At 34.5% G+C, this 17,671-nt stretch overlaps 1 protein-coding gene across 8 annotated transcripts in view; it reads right to left on the reverse strand.

Moving 5' to 3' along the window:
• The window catches only part of CTNNA3 (catenin alpha 3), a 1,849,205-nt gene that overhangs the window by 1,621,595 nt on the left and 209,939 nt on the right, over positions 1-17,671 (reverse strand). For all 8 annotated transcript variants that reach the window (XM_054660126.2, XM_054660128.2, XM_009458543.5 and 5 more), the window contains one exon: positions 4,108-4,274. In XM_054660126.2, coding sequence (XP_054516101.1) covers positions 4,108-4,274 — 167 coding nt within the window. The remainder of the gene's footprint in view (positions 1-4,107; positions 4,275-17,671) is intronic.

A 17,671-nucleotide genomic window follows, 5' to 3' on the forward strand; every position in this document is an offset into this window, starting at 1 on the left:
GATGGACTGTAACAAAAAGCTGGAATTAATAAGATAAAGTTCAATTAATATAAATGTAACTTCTACCTTTCGATAATTAAAAAAAAGACTAGTATCAGAGGAGGAAGACCTGGATTAGGAGTAGTTTGAGCTCAGAGAGTTGGAGGTTGTAATTGCTTTCAAAATCAATATGAACCAACAACATGACAAGGCTACTGTGATAGGTAAGATCATGTTAGACATTAAATCAGGGATGTAATTGTCCATTTATATCATGGAATGTTCACATCAGAGAGTTTGTTTTGATTTCAAGACACTGATTTCAACATTTCATGGAAGTTACCTACAATCTAGAATGCATAGAAAAGGATTTACAGAGATGATTTGGGGGACTTCTATTTCTTGTAATAGCAAATTAGAAATTCAGTCTGATCCTCTGCTGAAGGAAACAAAGAAGGTTTGATGATAAAATAATTCATCTTAAAAACATCAAAGAGCTAATAAGGCAGTGAGAAATTTCCTGAAATGGGTTTCAGAAGAGGTGATGTTCAGTATCCAATCAAAAATAGCCATTCACATTATAAGACAAGACACCATGAGTAAAAGCAAGGAAAATGATAGCAGAAGCAGGCACCCAAGGAGTCCAAACACCAGAGTTCTCAAACCGTGAGGATCAGACAGTTCTGCTCACCATGTCGAGTAGATCAAAATAAAGACTGAAAATTTCAGCAGGAAACTAAAAGTCATACAAAGAAATGTAAGCCAATTTGAAAAATATATAGAAATTCTATGGTATTTACCATATAAAGAACATCCAAAAGTCAAAAAATTTTTAGCCTAGAAAAGGGGAGACATAGGTAAGTCCTAAGAGTAATCATCAGTTATTTGAAAAGAGCCTTTTCTATTGCCTTGATTCTGTGTTGCTCCAGAAAGCAAAACTAGACGCACTGTTTGAAATAGCAGGGAGGCAGTTTTAAGCTCAGTTTGAGAAATTTGTCTCAAACAATTAGAAGTGTCCAAAATCAGCTTCACTGTCTCAGAAAATTGAGATTGTTATCATTGTTAGTGATCATCTATTGTTAGGCAGTTGCATATGTTGCATATTATCAGAGAGTCTTTCTACGTCAGGTAAAATATTAAACTGTAAGGGCACTGAAGTTTCTCCACTATGATTCTTTTGATTCCAAGTAGAAGCTAATATTGTCATAAACATTATTAGAAAAATTCCAAACTGATATTTCCCAAAGTATGGTTTCAGAAATTTCCAGGATTAATATACTATGGAAGAGTTCTGGGGTCAAAAACATTTGGGAAATTCTGAGTTAAGCAGAGTTAAACAGGCTTCTTCGTGGCAATATTTCTCAACAATTTTAACGCGCTAATGTGCATCAAAACATTCATGGGGATTTCTATGTGCAGCATTGATCATTACAAAAAGAAACAACTTTTTTCCTCTTCCATATTTTCAAAGCATACTCTACAGGATACTTTTGGGGAAATGTTGGGCTAAATAATTCTAATCCTGATGATCTCAGAAACAATTTAGTGATTTTCATTCTACATGAAGTCTTGAAATAATTGAGTTGACAATGATTCATATATAAACTTTTCATGAGGATGAAACCATGAAAAACTATCACGATTTACCACAAAAGATGTTCCCTTCTCTTTGATAAGATGCCACTTCCTTTTTCATAACATATAATTGTTTTACTACACATACTTATATGTGACATATAATCCAGTTGAAATTCAGGCTCTAACAAGGCACCAAGTGTGAAAGAGGATGGTTAGAATTTAAAACACCTTCTGGTGTATCTAACTTACTTTAATAACTGGTTGTAGGTCCATGAATTTGCCTAAACTTTTAAAAGCTGTTTGTAGTTAAAGCTGTTCTAACCATTAGAGTAGTTAAGTTCCAAAAGTTTTAATTCTTTCCTGTTTCCTTGAGCAAGTTACTTAAATTCAATGTGCCTCAGCTTTCTCATTTGTTAAATAGAAATCATGATCATAGGGCTGTTATAAGAATTGAATTAAAAGAAATAATCCAGCACAGTGTTTGGCACATTATAAAAACCCAGAAAATATTAACTATAATTTTTACTGCAAGAGGTACTTTGCTTTTGTTTGATCTACAATGCCATCCTGCTTCATTTGCATGGTATGATGTATGTGAATTACCTACCTCTGTGCCTAACTCCTAGTGGACACTCAATTAAAATGGCAGTGAAGGTGGTTTTATTCTTTATATACAGTTACCTCCTAATTGGTTATGAAGGTGGCAATTTTCACCTTACAAAAGCCCTGCATTCTGCCCTATCTCAACAAATTTAGAGTCTAAAATAGGAATTATTGGGTCATTGGAACTAGGAATTACCTGCCACTTAATCTTTTGTACCCATTTCTTGTTTACAGCATTTGTTAGTGTCTGTATTCAAATATGAGACAAATGAATCTCAGAAATGTTCAGTAATTTGTCTGTGGTTATTAAACAAACCAAGAAGCAAGTAACAGAAACCTTTGCTCAATTATGACACCTACAAATCCACTAGTAAACAGCTGCTGGTGATGAGAACAATTCCCTTTCCTAAAAAGCTACTTAAACTAAAAAAAAAAGATTGAATTGCTCTTTTTACTGTAATAAAACTATCAGTTCAGTAATTTGTCTATGGTTACTCAACAAACCAAGAAGCAAGTAACAGAAACCTTTGCTCAATTATATCACCTACAAATCTTCTAGTCAACAGCTGTTGGTGATGACAGCAATTCCCTTTCCTAAAAAGCTACTTAAACTAAAAAAAAAAAAAAAGGTATTGAATTGCTGTTTTTACAGTAATAAAACTATCAAAAGAAAAAAAATGAAAGTACACAGAGAGGGTCACTCTAGCGTTAAAATAAGCAATAGTGAATACAAGAAAGATGTGGCTGGGAGCACTGGCTCACACCTGTAATCCCAGCACTTTGGGAGGCCAAGGTGGGAGGATCACGAGGTCAGGAGTTCAAGACCAGCCTGGCCAACATAGTGAAACCCCCGTCTCTACTAAAAATAAATAATAGAAAAAATTAGCCAGGCATGGTGGTGTGTGCCTGTAATCCCGCTATTTGGGAGGCTAAGGCCAGAGAATTGCATGAACCCAGAAGGCAGAGATTGCAGTGAGCCGAGATCACCACTGCATTCTAACCCAGGCGACAGTACGAGACTCCATCTCAAAAAAAAAAAAAGAAAAAAGGAAAGAAAGAAAAGAAAGATGCAAAGAAAGGTTTAGCTTAGCAGTTAGAGAAAATGATTTTGACAAGAAGGTTAATCAAATAAGACCATTGTTTACTTAATAGAGTAGTTATATTAAAATCACAGACACTTTATGAAAATGCAGATGTATTTATAGACAGAGTATAAGGGTCCTATTTCAAGCAGAAAATACAACAGATATAAAAAGAGTTCTTTGCAACCTTTTCATCTGAACACTACTAATGATTTGGTCAAACTCTGAAAACAGGCTTTAATAAAATTCTCTTTCTACTAAAAATGTGCTAAGTGGGTTTGTCTGACAAAATAAAGCATTCAGGATATCTTGCTAACTTTATATCCTCCTAGCTAATATACATTATTTACTCATATTAAATAAATGTCTACATTTTCCTAATGGATTACTACAGACATCACAGACTACCTGTAAACGTGCACTCTTTATCCTGAATCAAGAGGACATGGCAAAGTAGAATTTATTTACAAACCAGGATAAATTTCCAAATGTCTTAAAGTTTACGGTTTCTATTTCTCAAGTTATTTATACTCATATCTTTATCATATATTATCTATATAATTATGTTATTTATTTATTTATAGAGAGCATAGTTATTTAAATGATCAAAAGTCTAGAACTTTTCCTAGCCATTTCCTTATAAGCAAGCCATCTCCTGTTTAATTTCCCATTGGCTTTAGAACTACTCTGGCTTCCTTATTTTGAGGTATACATTAGTCTTCACAACCCAGTCTAGTCTGCTTCTGAAGGGGTGATGTTAAGAAACGAGAGTGAAGCCAAGATGCACTAGGATCGATGCCAGGTTCAGAGAATGAAATTAGAAGTGAAGACAATGCCAAGGTAAACGAAGCCATCTTTTACTTACAGCTGACACATGTTGCAAGAGGCACATGACATCAATCATGTCCGCAAGGATAAGGAGTCTCGTCACCGCAGCCAGCAAGGCACGGGCAGCTTGAACCACAGCCTCCCTTTTTGGGAGAAAACAGGGGTCATCTGTAAATCTCTCAGCTGATACTTTCAGAGCTTCACCTGAAAAATACAACCCCAAATAAGTTATACTTTAAGTTTCAACTATGCCTATTTCAGGATTTATCAGCTAACCTAATTCCAAGTAAATTCCAAGACTAAGCATAATATAAAAATATTGTCAGTTGACAATTTTCTCTCTCAATAAACAATGCAGTTTCAAATTAACATTTGTTTTTCACAAATATTTTGGAATTAAGAAGCATAATATCATTTTCCTGCAAGAAAGTTGTGCTCAACTGACTAGGAACATCTAGTAAAATTGCTGCTAACTTCTGCATTTGCTGAATCTCGTTTCTTGTAAAAGGTTTTATTACTAAAGCTTCAATCATAAACAATCCTGCTTATAAAAACAAGGTAAATCTTTATTGAGTTACTTTCCAAATCAATGGATGTTAGGACTGCAGCTCTCTGATAAAAGTTTAACATAGGCAAATTTATTCTAAACTATCAATATAATGAATAAACTATATCCTAAATTTAGTCACAGAAATAGTACTTCATAGTACATAATTGTTAGAGAATATTGTGTCCACTATTTTTAATGCCTTTTCATTTAAAATATATTTTATTATAAAAGAAATATGTATTCTTTCATTGTTTTAAGTTCCCAGTTCAAAAGGGTATAAAATGAAAATATTTAATAAAAAACTCTCTTTACTCCCATCCAACAACATAATTGATAATTACCACATCCACTATTTTTTAAGTTTTTAAATCTAAACTTCTTTTTATTATAAAAGTACTATAATATGTGTCCATTACTTTTAAATAATTTACCACACTAAAGAACATCAAGTAAAAATTTTAAAAGTCTCCAAACTAATCCCCCAAAGCACCAACTATTCAGCTCTTGCATATCTGTCCAGAAATTTTTCCATGAATGTATGATTTATGTGTATAAGCATATATAGATACATATGTTTTATATACATAAATGTATACGTATGTTTTATACATGTATATGTTTTATGAATATATTCATATACATTCATATATACAAATATGTTTTATAAAGACAGATTATATAAGAAAACATATTTTATATGTTATAAGAAGAAAATATAAAAATATAGAGCCTTTAGCAAGTAGTATCCTACTAGAGAGATTTTCTATAATTTCTTCTTTTTGCTTTTCAATTTATTTTCCTTTCATACTGGGAAACAGATGACCAGGAGGCAATATAGCACAGTAATTAACAGTGTGTACTCTGGAGCCAGACTGCTTCAATGTCTCTGTCCTAGTATCTTAATCAAGTCACTTAACATCATTACTCTTCGTTTTCTTCTTTTTTTAATAATATAAAATAATAAACCTACTATTTTATGAGTATTAAATAAGAGTACATAAGTTATATTTCATTGATACACTGTAACTTATTTTACCAGGCCCCTATTGAACACATAAGTCATTTCCAACTTTTTCCTATTTTATATAATACTATAAAGAACGTCCAGGACATATATCTTTACATGCATGAACAAGTTTAGCTTTAGGATAAATTCCTAAAAGTAGAATTCCTGAGTCAAGGGGCAAATGAATTTTAAGTTTTGTTATATATTGCCCCAAAATTCTCCAAAATACAGTCATCCCATCAAAAATATACAAAAGGGTCTGTCTTATCCATTTATGGATTACATCCATGAATATTTTAGTTTCATTGACTCATGAACCTTAACATAAAGAAAACTGAGTCAGTTATTAAATAAAATAAAGAATACTGTTTCTTATAATAGACAAAACTTGTGAGGAGGGTCTGAGACTGTCTCAACATGTTAGTATGTCTCATTTAGATCTCTTTAGCAATACCAAGTTAGGAACTAGGACTCTAGACACTTCTGAGATCAAATTCATATATTCCCCCTCTAGTTCTGGGAACTTGGACAGTAAATGCCTTCAATGTCCTTATCTGTAGGAAAGGGGTAAAAATATGACTTATCTCACAGTGTTTCTTGGATGCTTAGATGAGAGCATTCATATATTTAGCACAGTATTTAAACATGGAAAGCACTCAACAAAGATTAACTGTTATTTTGGAGGAAATTTCTAATAGAGATGGTAAATTTTTAATGCCAATAAGTGGGTGATTTTCATCTGCTTCTCTGCAAGTCAGAATTGCTGCTATGAGACTGTGAAAAGTTAAACTGACCTCCAGAATTTAGAGAGCAGATGAATGCCCACAAAAAAGATTAATTTTTTCTTTTTGTGATTCTGAGTTGGAAAGTTATAATAGCCTTTTTAGAATACTGTCTTTGACTTCACATACTAAAACTAAATATATATCAAAAAATTATGTATTTTTGACTCTAAAAATGTTGGAATGTTGAACAACTGGCTGGAGAGCCATATTCAGAAAGAGATCATTTAAACAATTATTATATTCTTGTCTTTGTTAAAGGAATATAAACAGCCAGTCAGGTAGCTCTGTTGGGAAGAGAAAAGTCACTCCCAAAATACATTAATAAAGATGCTACAACTTAAATTCTTATTGCTGGACTTATCCCTAATTTCCCCAATATTCCTAACCCTTTTCAGCTGGTTTCAGCCCACACTCTGGTCCTAAGTTAAACATCACTTCCTATGGGAAGCTTGGACCCCCCATTACCAAGATAGGTCTTATAATAAGATTCTATGTTTTCTAGCATAACCTTCACCATAATTTATTATAACAAATTGTATCAAAACCTGTCTTTTCTTCTGGATCATAAAACTAGTAAGTGCAAGAGCTGCATTGGCCCTGGTCACCACAGCATTTCCAGGATCTAGAAGAGTGCCTACTCTGTTGCAGATATTCAATACATTGACTATCTACTGCCAAATGAATATGTGAATGAACATTATTCAACTTTTCTTTGATAAACATTTGTTGTTCCCTCTATAAAACAGCTGTATCCTAGGTATCCAGGATATAGATATCAGTATGAAACAGTATTTTTGCAGCCCAAGAAGTTCAGATCAAGTGAAAGTCAACAAACACTGATACAGGTTTCTGGTACAGGCCTGTACAAAGTACTAAGAGACACAGAGGAGGATCTACTTCTGCCTGAGGTGTCAGAAGATATACAAAGGAATGTTCTAGGTAAAAGAAACATGTTCCAACTATTGATAAGGTATTGACAACGACAGCTGGTTTATAGAATTTAGCCAGTTTACTGTCATATTGATTTCTGACAGGAGAAAATGGTTATTTTCCTAATTAAATAGAAAAAAAGGTACAGGTTTCCTTTCCATCTAGAATATTAGCATCTATGTTTTATAAAGTCTACATGTGGAGAGTCTACTCTTTTGAAATATCATTCCCAATCTTGCTTATAATGCTTTTACTTTGAAGTTTGCTGAATAGGAAATTTCACTTTTAAAATACATACAAATAAAAATAAGTACATTTTTTCTTCAAGAAATCCCACTCTATACATAAAAATAATTTACTAAAGGTCTTGAAAATGCCAGAAGAACTAGGTTTAGAAAACTTCTTTCTACTGAGTCCATTTAGTTCCTTTCCTAAAAACGGGATTTTTTTTAATTGTTAAAAAAAATCAGTTATGAAATGCCTAGGTACTAGAGTATATAGTCTACAAATACCTATAGAGATAACTTTTACACACCTATATAAGTGTAAGAGATGACAATTTCTGAATATACAAAAATCTGGCTGATAAACTTTTTATATGATCAAATAAACTCCAGAAGTACAAAAAAATTGTTGGCCAAATACACATATTACCAAATATTCTTTATTTTATAAAGCTTCCTATATGGTTATTTTACAAGTTCCTTTGCTTCATTTAAAAGTATAATTCTACTTTCTAAAAGTGCTTATATTGATTATAAACTTAAAAGTCAAGGAAAACATAGTATAAGAAAAATATCCAGAGGAAAAAGAGAATAACCAAAATGAAAAGGGGCAGGTACTAAAGATAAAAAACTTCCCAAACTTTTACTTGACATTATGTTTATTATTCAATTAAGATTTCTAATATATGCATCTGGCCAAGTGATACAAATACATCATGGTAAAAGGTTTATATCATACACATATAGCATGCATTAGTACATATTCATTGATTCAATATATAATAGGGTTCACAGACTGAGACTCAACATTCAGGGTTTGGTTTTATTTGCTTTTGGTTGGGAAACTGCCATTTTGAATTTGAAAACTCTGAAGAGGTAGAAGCTTGAATTTAACTTTTTAGCAGACAATTATTTTATTTGGCAGGGAAGAGAGGAGGATGACCTCAATTCGATCCTAAACTTACACAGATGTTAAAAAAAATAGTAAAGACTCTCCTTTAAAATGTTCAAGACAGTTTGACTACTAGGAGCAAACATGTTTTGTATGATAAAAGAAAACCTTATCATGGCAGGTGGAAGGGCAGCAAAGCTAGCCACTGCTGTGTGGACCCAAGGTTGGGTGCTACGGCAGGGTTATAGACTAGGAATGTGGCTGCATATGGTTGCTATTGTAAACTATTGGCTATGTCTTATTTCCATTTTATTATCTTCAAACTCAGTAAAGTCTTATTAAAAGTTATAATTTGCTTCCAGTCAAGGCAGAATAACAGAGACCAGATTCCTTTCCTACCTGAAACAAAAAAATAGACCAAATAAATGCAAAAATGGTTATAAGGCACTGGATGTTAGGCAGTGAAGGACAGTAATCCCTGAGAAATGGACCAAAAAAAACAGGATGAGCCCTTTGATAGCCCCAGCTTACCACCATGAGAGACTTTCCAGGCCATGATACAGGAAGGGGAAACCAAGGCAGAGCCTGGCAAACTCTCTGAGCTGGGGAGACAAAGCTGAGAGTCCTGGGAGATCAAGGCAGTAAATGTATAAAACAGAATAGAGAATGATAAAGGGAAGAGATACACAGAGAAAGAACACTGATAATCTGCACACGCTCCCTCTTGAGTATTCAGCTGAATACTGATCAACCCATATACTGGAGGAAACCACCCAAGGCTAGGGAAAGAACCACCCAAAAGGATTTGAGGTAACTGTACTTGCCACTCACACAGGACTGGGAATAATGCTTGTCTAACCACCAGACTGGAAAACTTCATAACTCATGGGACATTGGATAGAATACAAAGAAGAGTCTTGCCTCAATAGTGGGGAAGAATTAGCCTTAGACTGAACATTGCCATAGTGCCTTCTAACAAAGCATTTCAGAGAAAACAGAATTCCCAATTTCAAGACCAGCAGCATTCATGCATCAGAGAAGAGAGATAGCCAGGTAAAGGCAACAGCAGACCAGCATAATGATTTAATGAAAATGGAAGGACATGAGCAGCCAGTCACTGAGCCCTGCACCATTGGGAACTCTCAAAATAAGCTGGGAAATACCTTGATTGGGCTGATTCTATTAAAAAAATTTTTTTCATAACTAATCTGTGTTTTTTTTATTATTATACTTTAAGTTCTAGGGTACACGTGCACAACGTGCAGGTTTGTTACATATGTATATATGTGCCATGTTGGTAAAATTATATAAAATGTTTTATAAAACATAAAATTTGATGGGGCTAGTTTCTATAAAAGTAATAGAAACATCTCCCAACATCATAGATAGGATATAGTAGAAGCTGTCTTAAAAGACCTCCTCTTAACCACCTCTCTAGATTAATAAACTTTTTATTCCTCTCAGCAACATATTAATGGTATCTCCTTTCTGGTATGTAAAATACACTGAAGACCTTCTGCTTCCAATAATTGAAGTTAATCAAGAAGTTGAAAAGGCTTGCTGCCCAATCTTTTCATGTGAGTTGTAATTATAATTATATAGTTTTATTAACTATATAAACCTATCAAATATAAGTGTAAAATATCTATTAATTCTTTAAAAACTAATTTTTAATGCTTTAGAGACATTCAGTAAAGATGAGTTGTTAAGTTGGGTATGGAAGGAAAAAATGGTAAAAGTTGGAGCAGGGCAAGGCAAGGAAAAGGATTATAAAAGATCAAGAAAGATTCTGCAGTTAGGTAGCTTCGCAAGTGTCATTAAGTTTTCTTCCATGAAGACACCAAAACTGGAAATTTTAGTCAATATAGTTTGGTTGTGGTTTCGGTCAAAACGACTATATAAGTTATGCGTTTGTGTGTGTACAACTAATGAACTAATGAACTTTTTACTTCTAATAATGAGAACAAATATATCTTGAAGCAAAAATTATCTGCTATATTTTAAAACACTGGAAATAACTTTCAGTCACATTTAGTCAAACTTTAATTATGTACTTGTATGTAAAAGTACACAACTCCTAACTTAAAACTTTATTAATATCTTTTTATGAGCAAAATATTTTGTACAATGTATCTATAAACTATGCACCTAAATAAATTTCAATATTAAGGAAGATTTTAAAATAGAGCTAAACATCTCTTCAGAATTTCAAAGAAAAATGAAATTTTTTAATTTTCAAAAAAATTGACCAAGTAATTTCATGTCATATTTAAATTTGACAATTTTTTTTTCTATGCAGGCTCTCACTTTGTCACCTAGGCTGGAGTACAGGGGTAATCTTAGCTCACTGCAGTCTCAAACTCCTGGGATCAAGCAATCCTCCTGCCTCAGCCTTCCAAGGAGCTGAGACTACAGGGATGCATCACAAAACCCAATTAATTTTTTGTATCTCTTATAGAGATAGGGTCTCTTTTTGTTGCCCAAGCTGGTCTAGAACTCCTAGCCTCAAGTGATCCTCCCTCTTCGGCCTCTCAAAATGCCGGGATTATAGCCATGACCCACCCCACTGAGCTAAATTTGACAATAGTTTTAAGATAATAAAATACACAAAATATATTCCTGCAACATTATTATCATCTCCTGGTGTTAGAAGTTTCATATACCTAAAGTGGTTTACAGTAAAACAAACTGACAAAGGAACAAAGCAATCCATATTGTAAACCAGTCAATTAAAAGAAAATAGTATGGATTTATAACTTAATTAAATGTTTAAACTTTGAGCTGAAATAGCTGCCCATAATTATTCTCTATTGAATTTCTTTCCCAACAACCTATTGACTGATATGCCACCCACCAATAAACACTTTTATATTATTCGTGATGTAAATTTAATTCTTTTGAGGTGAAAAAATAAGCCTTATAACTAAGATTTCTGACTAAAGTTAATTTATCATTTTTTCTAATATTTCCTTTTATGGCTAAATGTAGTAAGCTTAGCCATGAATACACTTAAATTATACTATGATGAATTGGCAAAAACTGATATCTTTGCTTTTTTGACATCTGCTAAAAGAATCTCATTCTAGTGCTTTGAAGTTGAAAGTTAATTTTTAATAAATGATACCTAACCCTTACAAACAGTTCATTCATTCATATATCAACTATTCAGCACTAAAATATGCAAAGCACTATGGGGTATACAACAGCGATTATAACATGGTCTCCACCAGGTACCCTCAAATAGGAAAATGAACCACTTCAATGAGAAGATTCTTCTGTTTGGTTTTAAATGTCAGCATCTTCAGATACACCTACCTTAAAGTATATTAAGACATAATTCCATAACACCTCCCCCCCAAAAAATACAAGTATAATAATTCTTCATATGCACAATTCCTAGATTTCAATATTTTATGTATGATTTAAAAGTTCTCTGAGAAAAAATGAAAAACGAGAGTGACTACATCAAAGGATCACTCAATCATTTTAAAATAAAATTACCAATTATCAATTATCACTTATAATCAGCCTCAACAAAGTTCTATTCATCAAGAGGTTAAGTAATAAATTAGAATTCAGGCTTCACCTTACTAGAAATTCAAGTCCCACAGCTGTGATCAGAGCAATAAATATTTAACAAATTTATTCTTTCATATATCATCCCATTCAGAGTACTACAGCTGTTAATTAATAAGGTCAAATTTGGCCCTATTGATATGCTCCTTATGCAGAAATGACAGAAGTTATTTTAGGGCCCCATTATAAAGTCTTAGTTCACAAGCTCACACAAAACTTGCAAGGAAGTCAATGTGGCCAACTGTACATACTGAAAGTACAGAGTGAAACCCAAAGGAGCATAAAAATTTAGTGAAGATAAACATCCAGGATTCTGAACCATTACAAAAGTAAATACATTCCATTCACAAGAGCATCCAACAAATAAAACATTTAGGAATAAATTTAACAAAGAAGTGTAAGACTTGTACACTGAAAACTGCAAAACATTGCTGACAAATTAAAGAAGACCTAAATAAATGATCATATCTCATGCTCATGGATTAGAAGACTTAATATTGTTAAGATAGCAATACTCCCCATATTGGTCCACAGATTCACAATAATCCCTGACTGATATCGCTTAGATGTTTATCCCTGCCAAATCTCATGTTGAAATGTAATCCCCAGTGTTGGAAGTGGGACCCAGTGGGAGGTGTTTGGGTCATGAGGGTGCATCCCTTATGAATGTCTTGGTGCTGTCCTCATGATAACAAGTGAGTTCTTGCTCAGTTCCTATGAGATCTGGTTGTTTAAAAGAGTCTGGGACCTCGCACTCCTCTTGCTCCCACTCTCGTCATGTGACATGCTAGCTCCCCCTTTGCCTTCCACCATGATTGGAAGCTTCCTGAGGCCCTCACCAGAAGCAGATGCTGGTGCTATGCTCCATGTACAATCTGCAGAACCATGAGCCAATTAAATCTCTTTTCTTTATAAATTACCCAGTCTCAGGTGTTCCTTTATAGCAATGCAAAAATGGACTAACACTTTTAACAAAATCCTTACTGGCTCTTTCAAAGAAATTCACCAGCTGATCCTAAAATTCATACAGAAATGCAAGGGACCCAGAATAGCCAAAACAATCTTGAAAAAGTGGGGCAAAGTTATAGAAATCACACTTCCCAATTTCAAAACTTACTAGGAAGCTATAATAACCAATAGAATTGCTATCTCAGAAATAAACTTTTACGTTTATGGTGAGTTGGTTTTCAACAAAGGGGCCAAGAAACTTCAGTGGGAAAGTAATAGTCTTTTCAGCAATGGTGCTGGGACAATTAGATACACACACACACACACACACACACACACACAAACTAAATATGGACCTCTATCTCATACCACACATAGAAGTTAATTCAAGGTAGATCATAGACCTACTTGCAAGAGCTAAAACTATAAAACCCTTAGAAAAAGAAAACAGGAATACAACTTTATAATCTTGAGTTAGGCAAAAATGTCTTATATATAACACCAAAAGTACAAGCAATAAAAAAAATTGATGAATTGGACAATCAAAACTTAAACCTTTTGGACTCCAAAAAAAAAAATCATTAAGAAGGTAAAAAGACAACACACAGAATGGAAGAAAATGTTTGTAAACCCTATATCCAATAAGGGGCTTATATCCAGAATCTATTAAAAAAAACTTACTACTTAATAATAAAAAGACAATCCTGTTTTTAAAATAGGCAAAGAGTCTAAATAGACATTTCTCCAAAGAAAAAATACAAATGGTCAATAAGCACATAAAAATGACATTCTATCATAAATATAATCTAAGTTATTAAAGCATAATTAAAGATGTACAGAGGTTTTAGTAAGGACCTTTGAATAAGTTTTTTTTATTATTTAAAAATAGGCACATTTCTTGTGTAGTCAAAAACACAAGGCTAAAACCATACCTGCAGAGGGGACCAAAAAAAAATCAATGTGTATGTATATGTACTGGAAACTGTCACTTTAATAACTGTAAAAACTAGTGAGTAATTATTATAATGAAGCAGTAGAAAAGTAACATTTACATACATTGCAGCTAACTTCTCTCCTTGGGGGGAATATCAAGATCATTAAAAGGGTGGGGGTAGAGGGTGTCGATCTTGTTCACCATGCTGCCCCAAAACCATGAGCAGAATGCATCTCTCTCGGAAATCCCTGGAGACCCCATAGAGCTCATTTTGTAGCTAAAAGCAAACTCTGAGCTATAAATATTAGTTGTCTTTTGCACAAAAATTAACAGTAGCTTTAATTGTCCTGTCTTTTTACTTTTCCCACCAATGATACATTCAGTCTGAGAAACTTGAGATTCTTAACAAGTAAGAGGTCAAATATTTTTGAAATTCCTTGTATTCTTAGTTCCTTTACTTCAGACAGAGTCGGCAAACTATGGAAACAAGCCAAATCCAGCCTGCCCTGTTTATGTGCAGCCTACAAGCTATGAATGTTTTTTATATTTTTAAAGGTTGGGAAAAAATCAAAAGAATAATATTTTATGACATGAAAAATTATATAAAATGTAAATTTCAGTATACATAAATAAAGCTTTATTGGAACACAACCATAACTTTTTGTTTATTGCTTACATATTTCTATAGCTATTTTCATTCTTCAACACACAGAGTTAAATACTTGCAACAATGTACGGCCCACAAAGCCTGAAATATTTACTTTCTGGCCTTTCACAGAGAATGTTTGCTGATCCCTCATCTGAGATAAATGAACTAATAAAATTCATAATCTGTTTTTTTAAAAAGCACTTCATTTTTAAAAAGTTCATACAACTAACAAGGGTCTCCATTTTGATATATATAAATGTGGCCCTAAAAATTCTTTTTCAAAAATTATTTATTTGGCTTTCATATCTTAAGCTGAATACATGGACCTTGCCTGAAAATCCCAGACAACATAAAGTTGAGTTTATCCCTTAAAAGAATAAAATTTGACCCAGCAGTCTTTCAGCTTCAGTATTCACATATCTAATAATATTAGCATCTCAGGAATTTGCCATATGCCTCAGTTAAATAGTTCCCCGAATAATACTCAGCCAGCTCTAAATAATGCTCCCAGTGTAATACCAAAAGGAGGTATGAATTTTCTCCTCACCCCAAAGCATAATAGTGAAAAACTATACTGCAGGAGTCAACAGCCGGCTCATCTACCTTGTTCGCTACCTTTCAATGAAATCCTGAGCAAGTCACATAATTTTTTGGTATCAATATCCTTATTATGCAAACACAAAGATTATGGAAACACATAGAATAAAGAAAATAGGTGAAATAAAGAAATAAAGGTGAAATGAAGAAAGAATAAAGAAATTATTTAAAGAATAAAGAAATTCTTTTTTTAAAGAATAAATTATTTAAATTAAGAATTCTTTATTTAAAGAATAAAGAAATTCTTTTATTAAAGAATAAAGAAATAGGTGAAATAAAGAAAATAGGTGAAAGCCTTTAGTTCTCAGAGAAACATACTAAATAAACATGGAGTTTTTAAAAGGCAAAAGTATCCTCACTGCTGTGTTCATATTTTATATATTTTAGTGTGAAGATTTATCACTTCAAAATCAAGGCTACTCCCATGAAACTTACAGAAGAATTTCCCATGGAGCTTCAGCAAACTTTCGTGTCTCAGTCTATCATAAATCTCAGCTTGCTATTGACAGGGAAAGGAGGCAGAGAAGAGCTGGGTAGAGGAGGGTGTGGTTCCTGGAGAGGGCTCCACCTCCAGGCCTGTGCCCACAGACCTAGGTGAGGACAGGCACTCCTGACTTTGCACCCAAATGTTGCATTTCCCAGGACTGTCCTGGCCTGCCACTCCCCAGTCCTGTGCCTATAAAAACTCCCGAGACTCTGGCAGGCAGACACACAAGCGGCTGCATGTGGAGAGAAACACATCTTGGTGGAGGAATACACAAGCAGCTGAACATTGAGAGGGCGTCGAGAGGAGGAGATCGGTGGAAGAAGACACAAGTGGCTGGACGTGAAGAGGACATCAAGAGCAGACCCGCAGGCCATCGACCGGTGGAACGACGTGGAGTTTTACTGGGCAGTCGGAGAAGAGTCAGGCAGTTTTCTAGGGGAAACCGTCTCCTTTCTGTCTCCCCCACCTGCTGAGAGCTACTTCCACTCAATAAAAGCTTGAACTCATTCTCCAAGCCCATGTGTGATCCAATTCTTCTGGTACACCAAGGCAAGAACCCCAGGATACAAAAAGCCCTGTCCTTGAGATAAGGCAGGGGTCTAATTGAGCTAACGCAAGCCGTCTACGGATGGCTAAACTAAAAGAGCACCCTGTAACACATGCCCACTGGGGCTTCAGAGCTGTAAACATTCACCCCTAGACACTGTTGTGGGGTTGGAGCCCCACAGCCTGCCCGTCTGTATGCTCCCCTAGAGATGTGAGCAGCGGGGCACTGAAGAAGCGAGCCACACTCCCATCACACACCCCCTGAGGAGGACAAGGGAACTTTTCCCGTTTCACTATCAATCACACTATTTTAGGGGTTCAACTGTCCATAACCAGTGGACTATCAATAGAAACTCTCACTTCCAAATGCCTCCCTCAGGGATGTTTGAAACTGGTATTTATTAAACTGGGTAAATGCCATAGACTAAAGAGGAAAGAAGAGATCAAAAATATTGGGTAAAAAAAGGAGCAATGAAAAATTTTGGAATAGAAGGAGGAAACGGTAAAGCAAGTAAGGGAAAATAAGAGTTGCTAATTCTTTCTTTTGGGTTATCAGTATAGACTGAATATTTGATGAGGAAGATAAAACAGGGGATCTCATTGATAGCCGCTAGTGTCCAAAAGCAAAGAAAAATGAGAAGTATTATCTCATATAATGTGCTAGCACACAGAAAAGGATAACAACGCACATTCAAGAATACAATACGACAATTCAAGGATGCATTTGATATTACAAGTCCATGCATATTTAAGTACAATCATTCCTTATTTTATAGTTTCTTATAGGTTTTTTTTCATTGTTAGAGGTTAGACCTGAACCAGCCAAATCCTTGAGCCAACTTAGAATAATGATTATATGATTTTCATGCAATACTATTTTTTTTCTTCAACTTTTAAGTTCAGGGGTACATGTGCAGGATGTACAGGTTTGTTACCTGTACATCAACACCCTCTCAATGTTCAGATGCTTGTGTATTCCTCCACCAAGATGTGTTTCTCTCCACATCCAGCCACTTGTGTGTCTGCCTGCTAGAGTCTCAGGGGTTTTTATAGGCACAGGACTGGGGAGTGGCAGGCCAGGACAGTCAGGTAAATGTGTACCATGGTGGTTTGCTGCATAGATCATCCCATCACCTAAGTATTAAGCCCAGCATCCATTATCAATTATTCCTGATGCTCTCCCTCCCCAACCCCACCCCTGACAGGACCCAGTGTGTGTTGTTCCCGCCTTGTGCCCATGTGTTCTCATTACTCAGCTCCCACTTATATGTGAGAACATGCAGTGTTTGGTTTTCTGTTCCTGCATTAGTTTGCTGAGGATAAGGACTTCCAATTCCATTCATGTCCCTGCAAAGGACATGATCTCATTTCTTTTTATGGCTGCATAGTATTCCATGATGTATATGTACCACATTTTCTTCATCCAGTCTATCATTAATGGATGCAATACTATTTTGAGTGGATTCTTCATCAATTT

This window comes from Pan troglodytes, chromosome 8, assembly GCF_028858775.2.
Source record: "Pan troglodytes isolate AG18354 chromosome 8, NHGRI_mPanTro3-v2.0_pri, whole genome shotgun sequence".
Classification (NCBI taxonomy): domain Eukaryota; kingdom Metazoa; phylum Chordata; class Mammalia; order Primates; family Hominidae; genus Pan; species Pan troglodytes.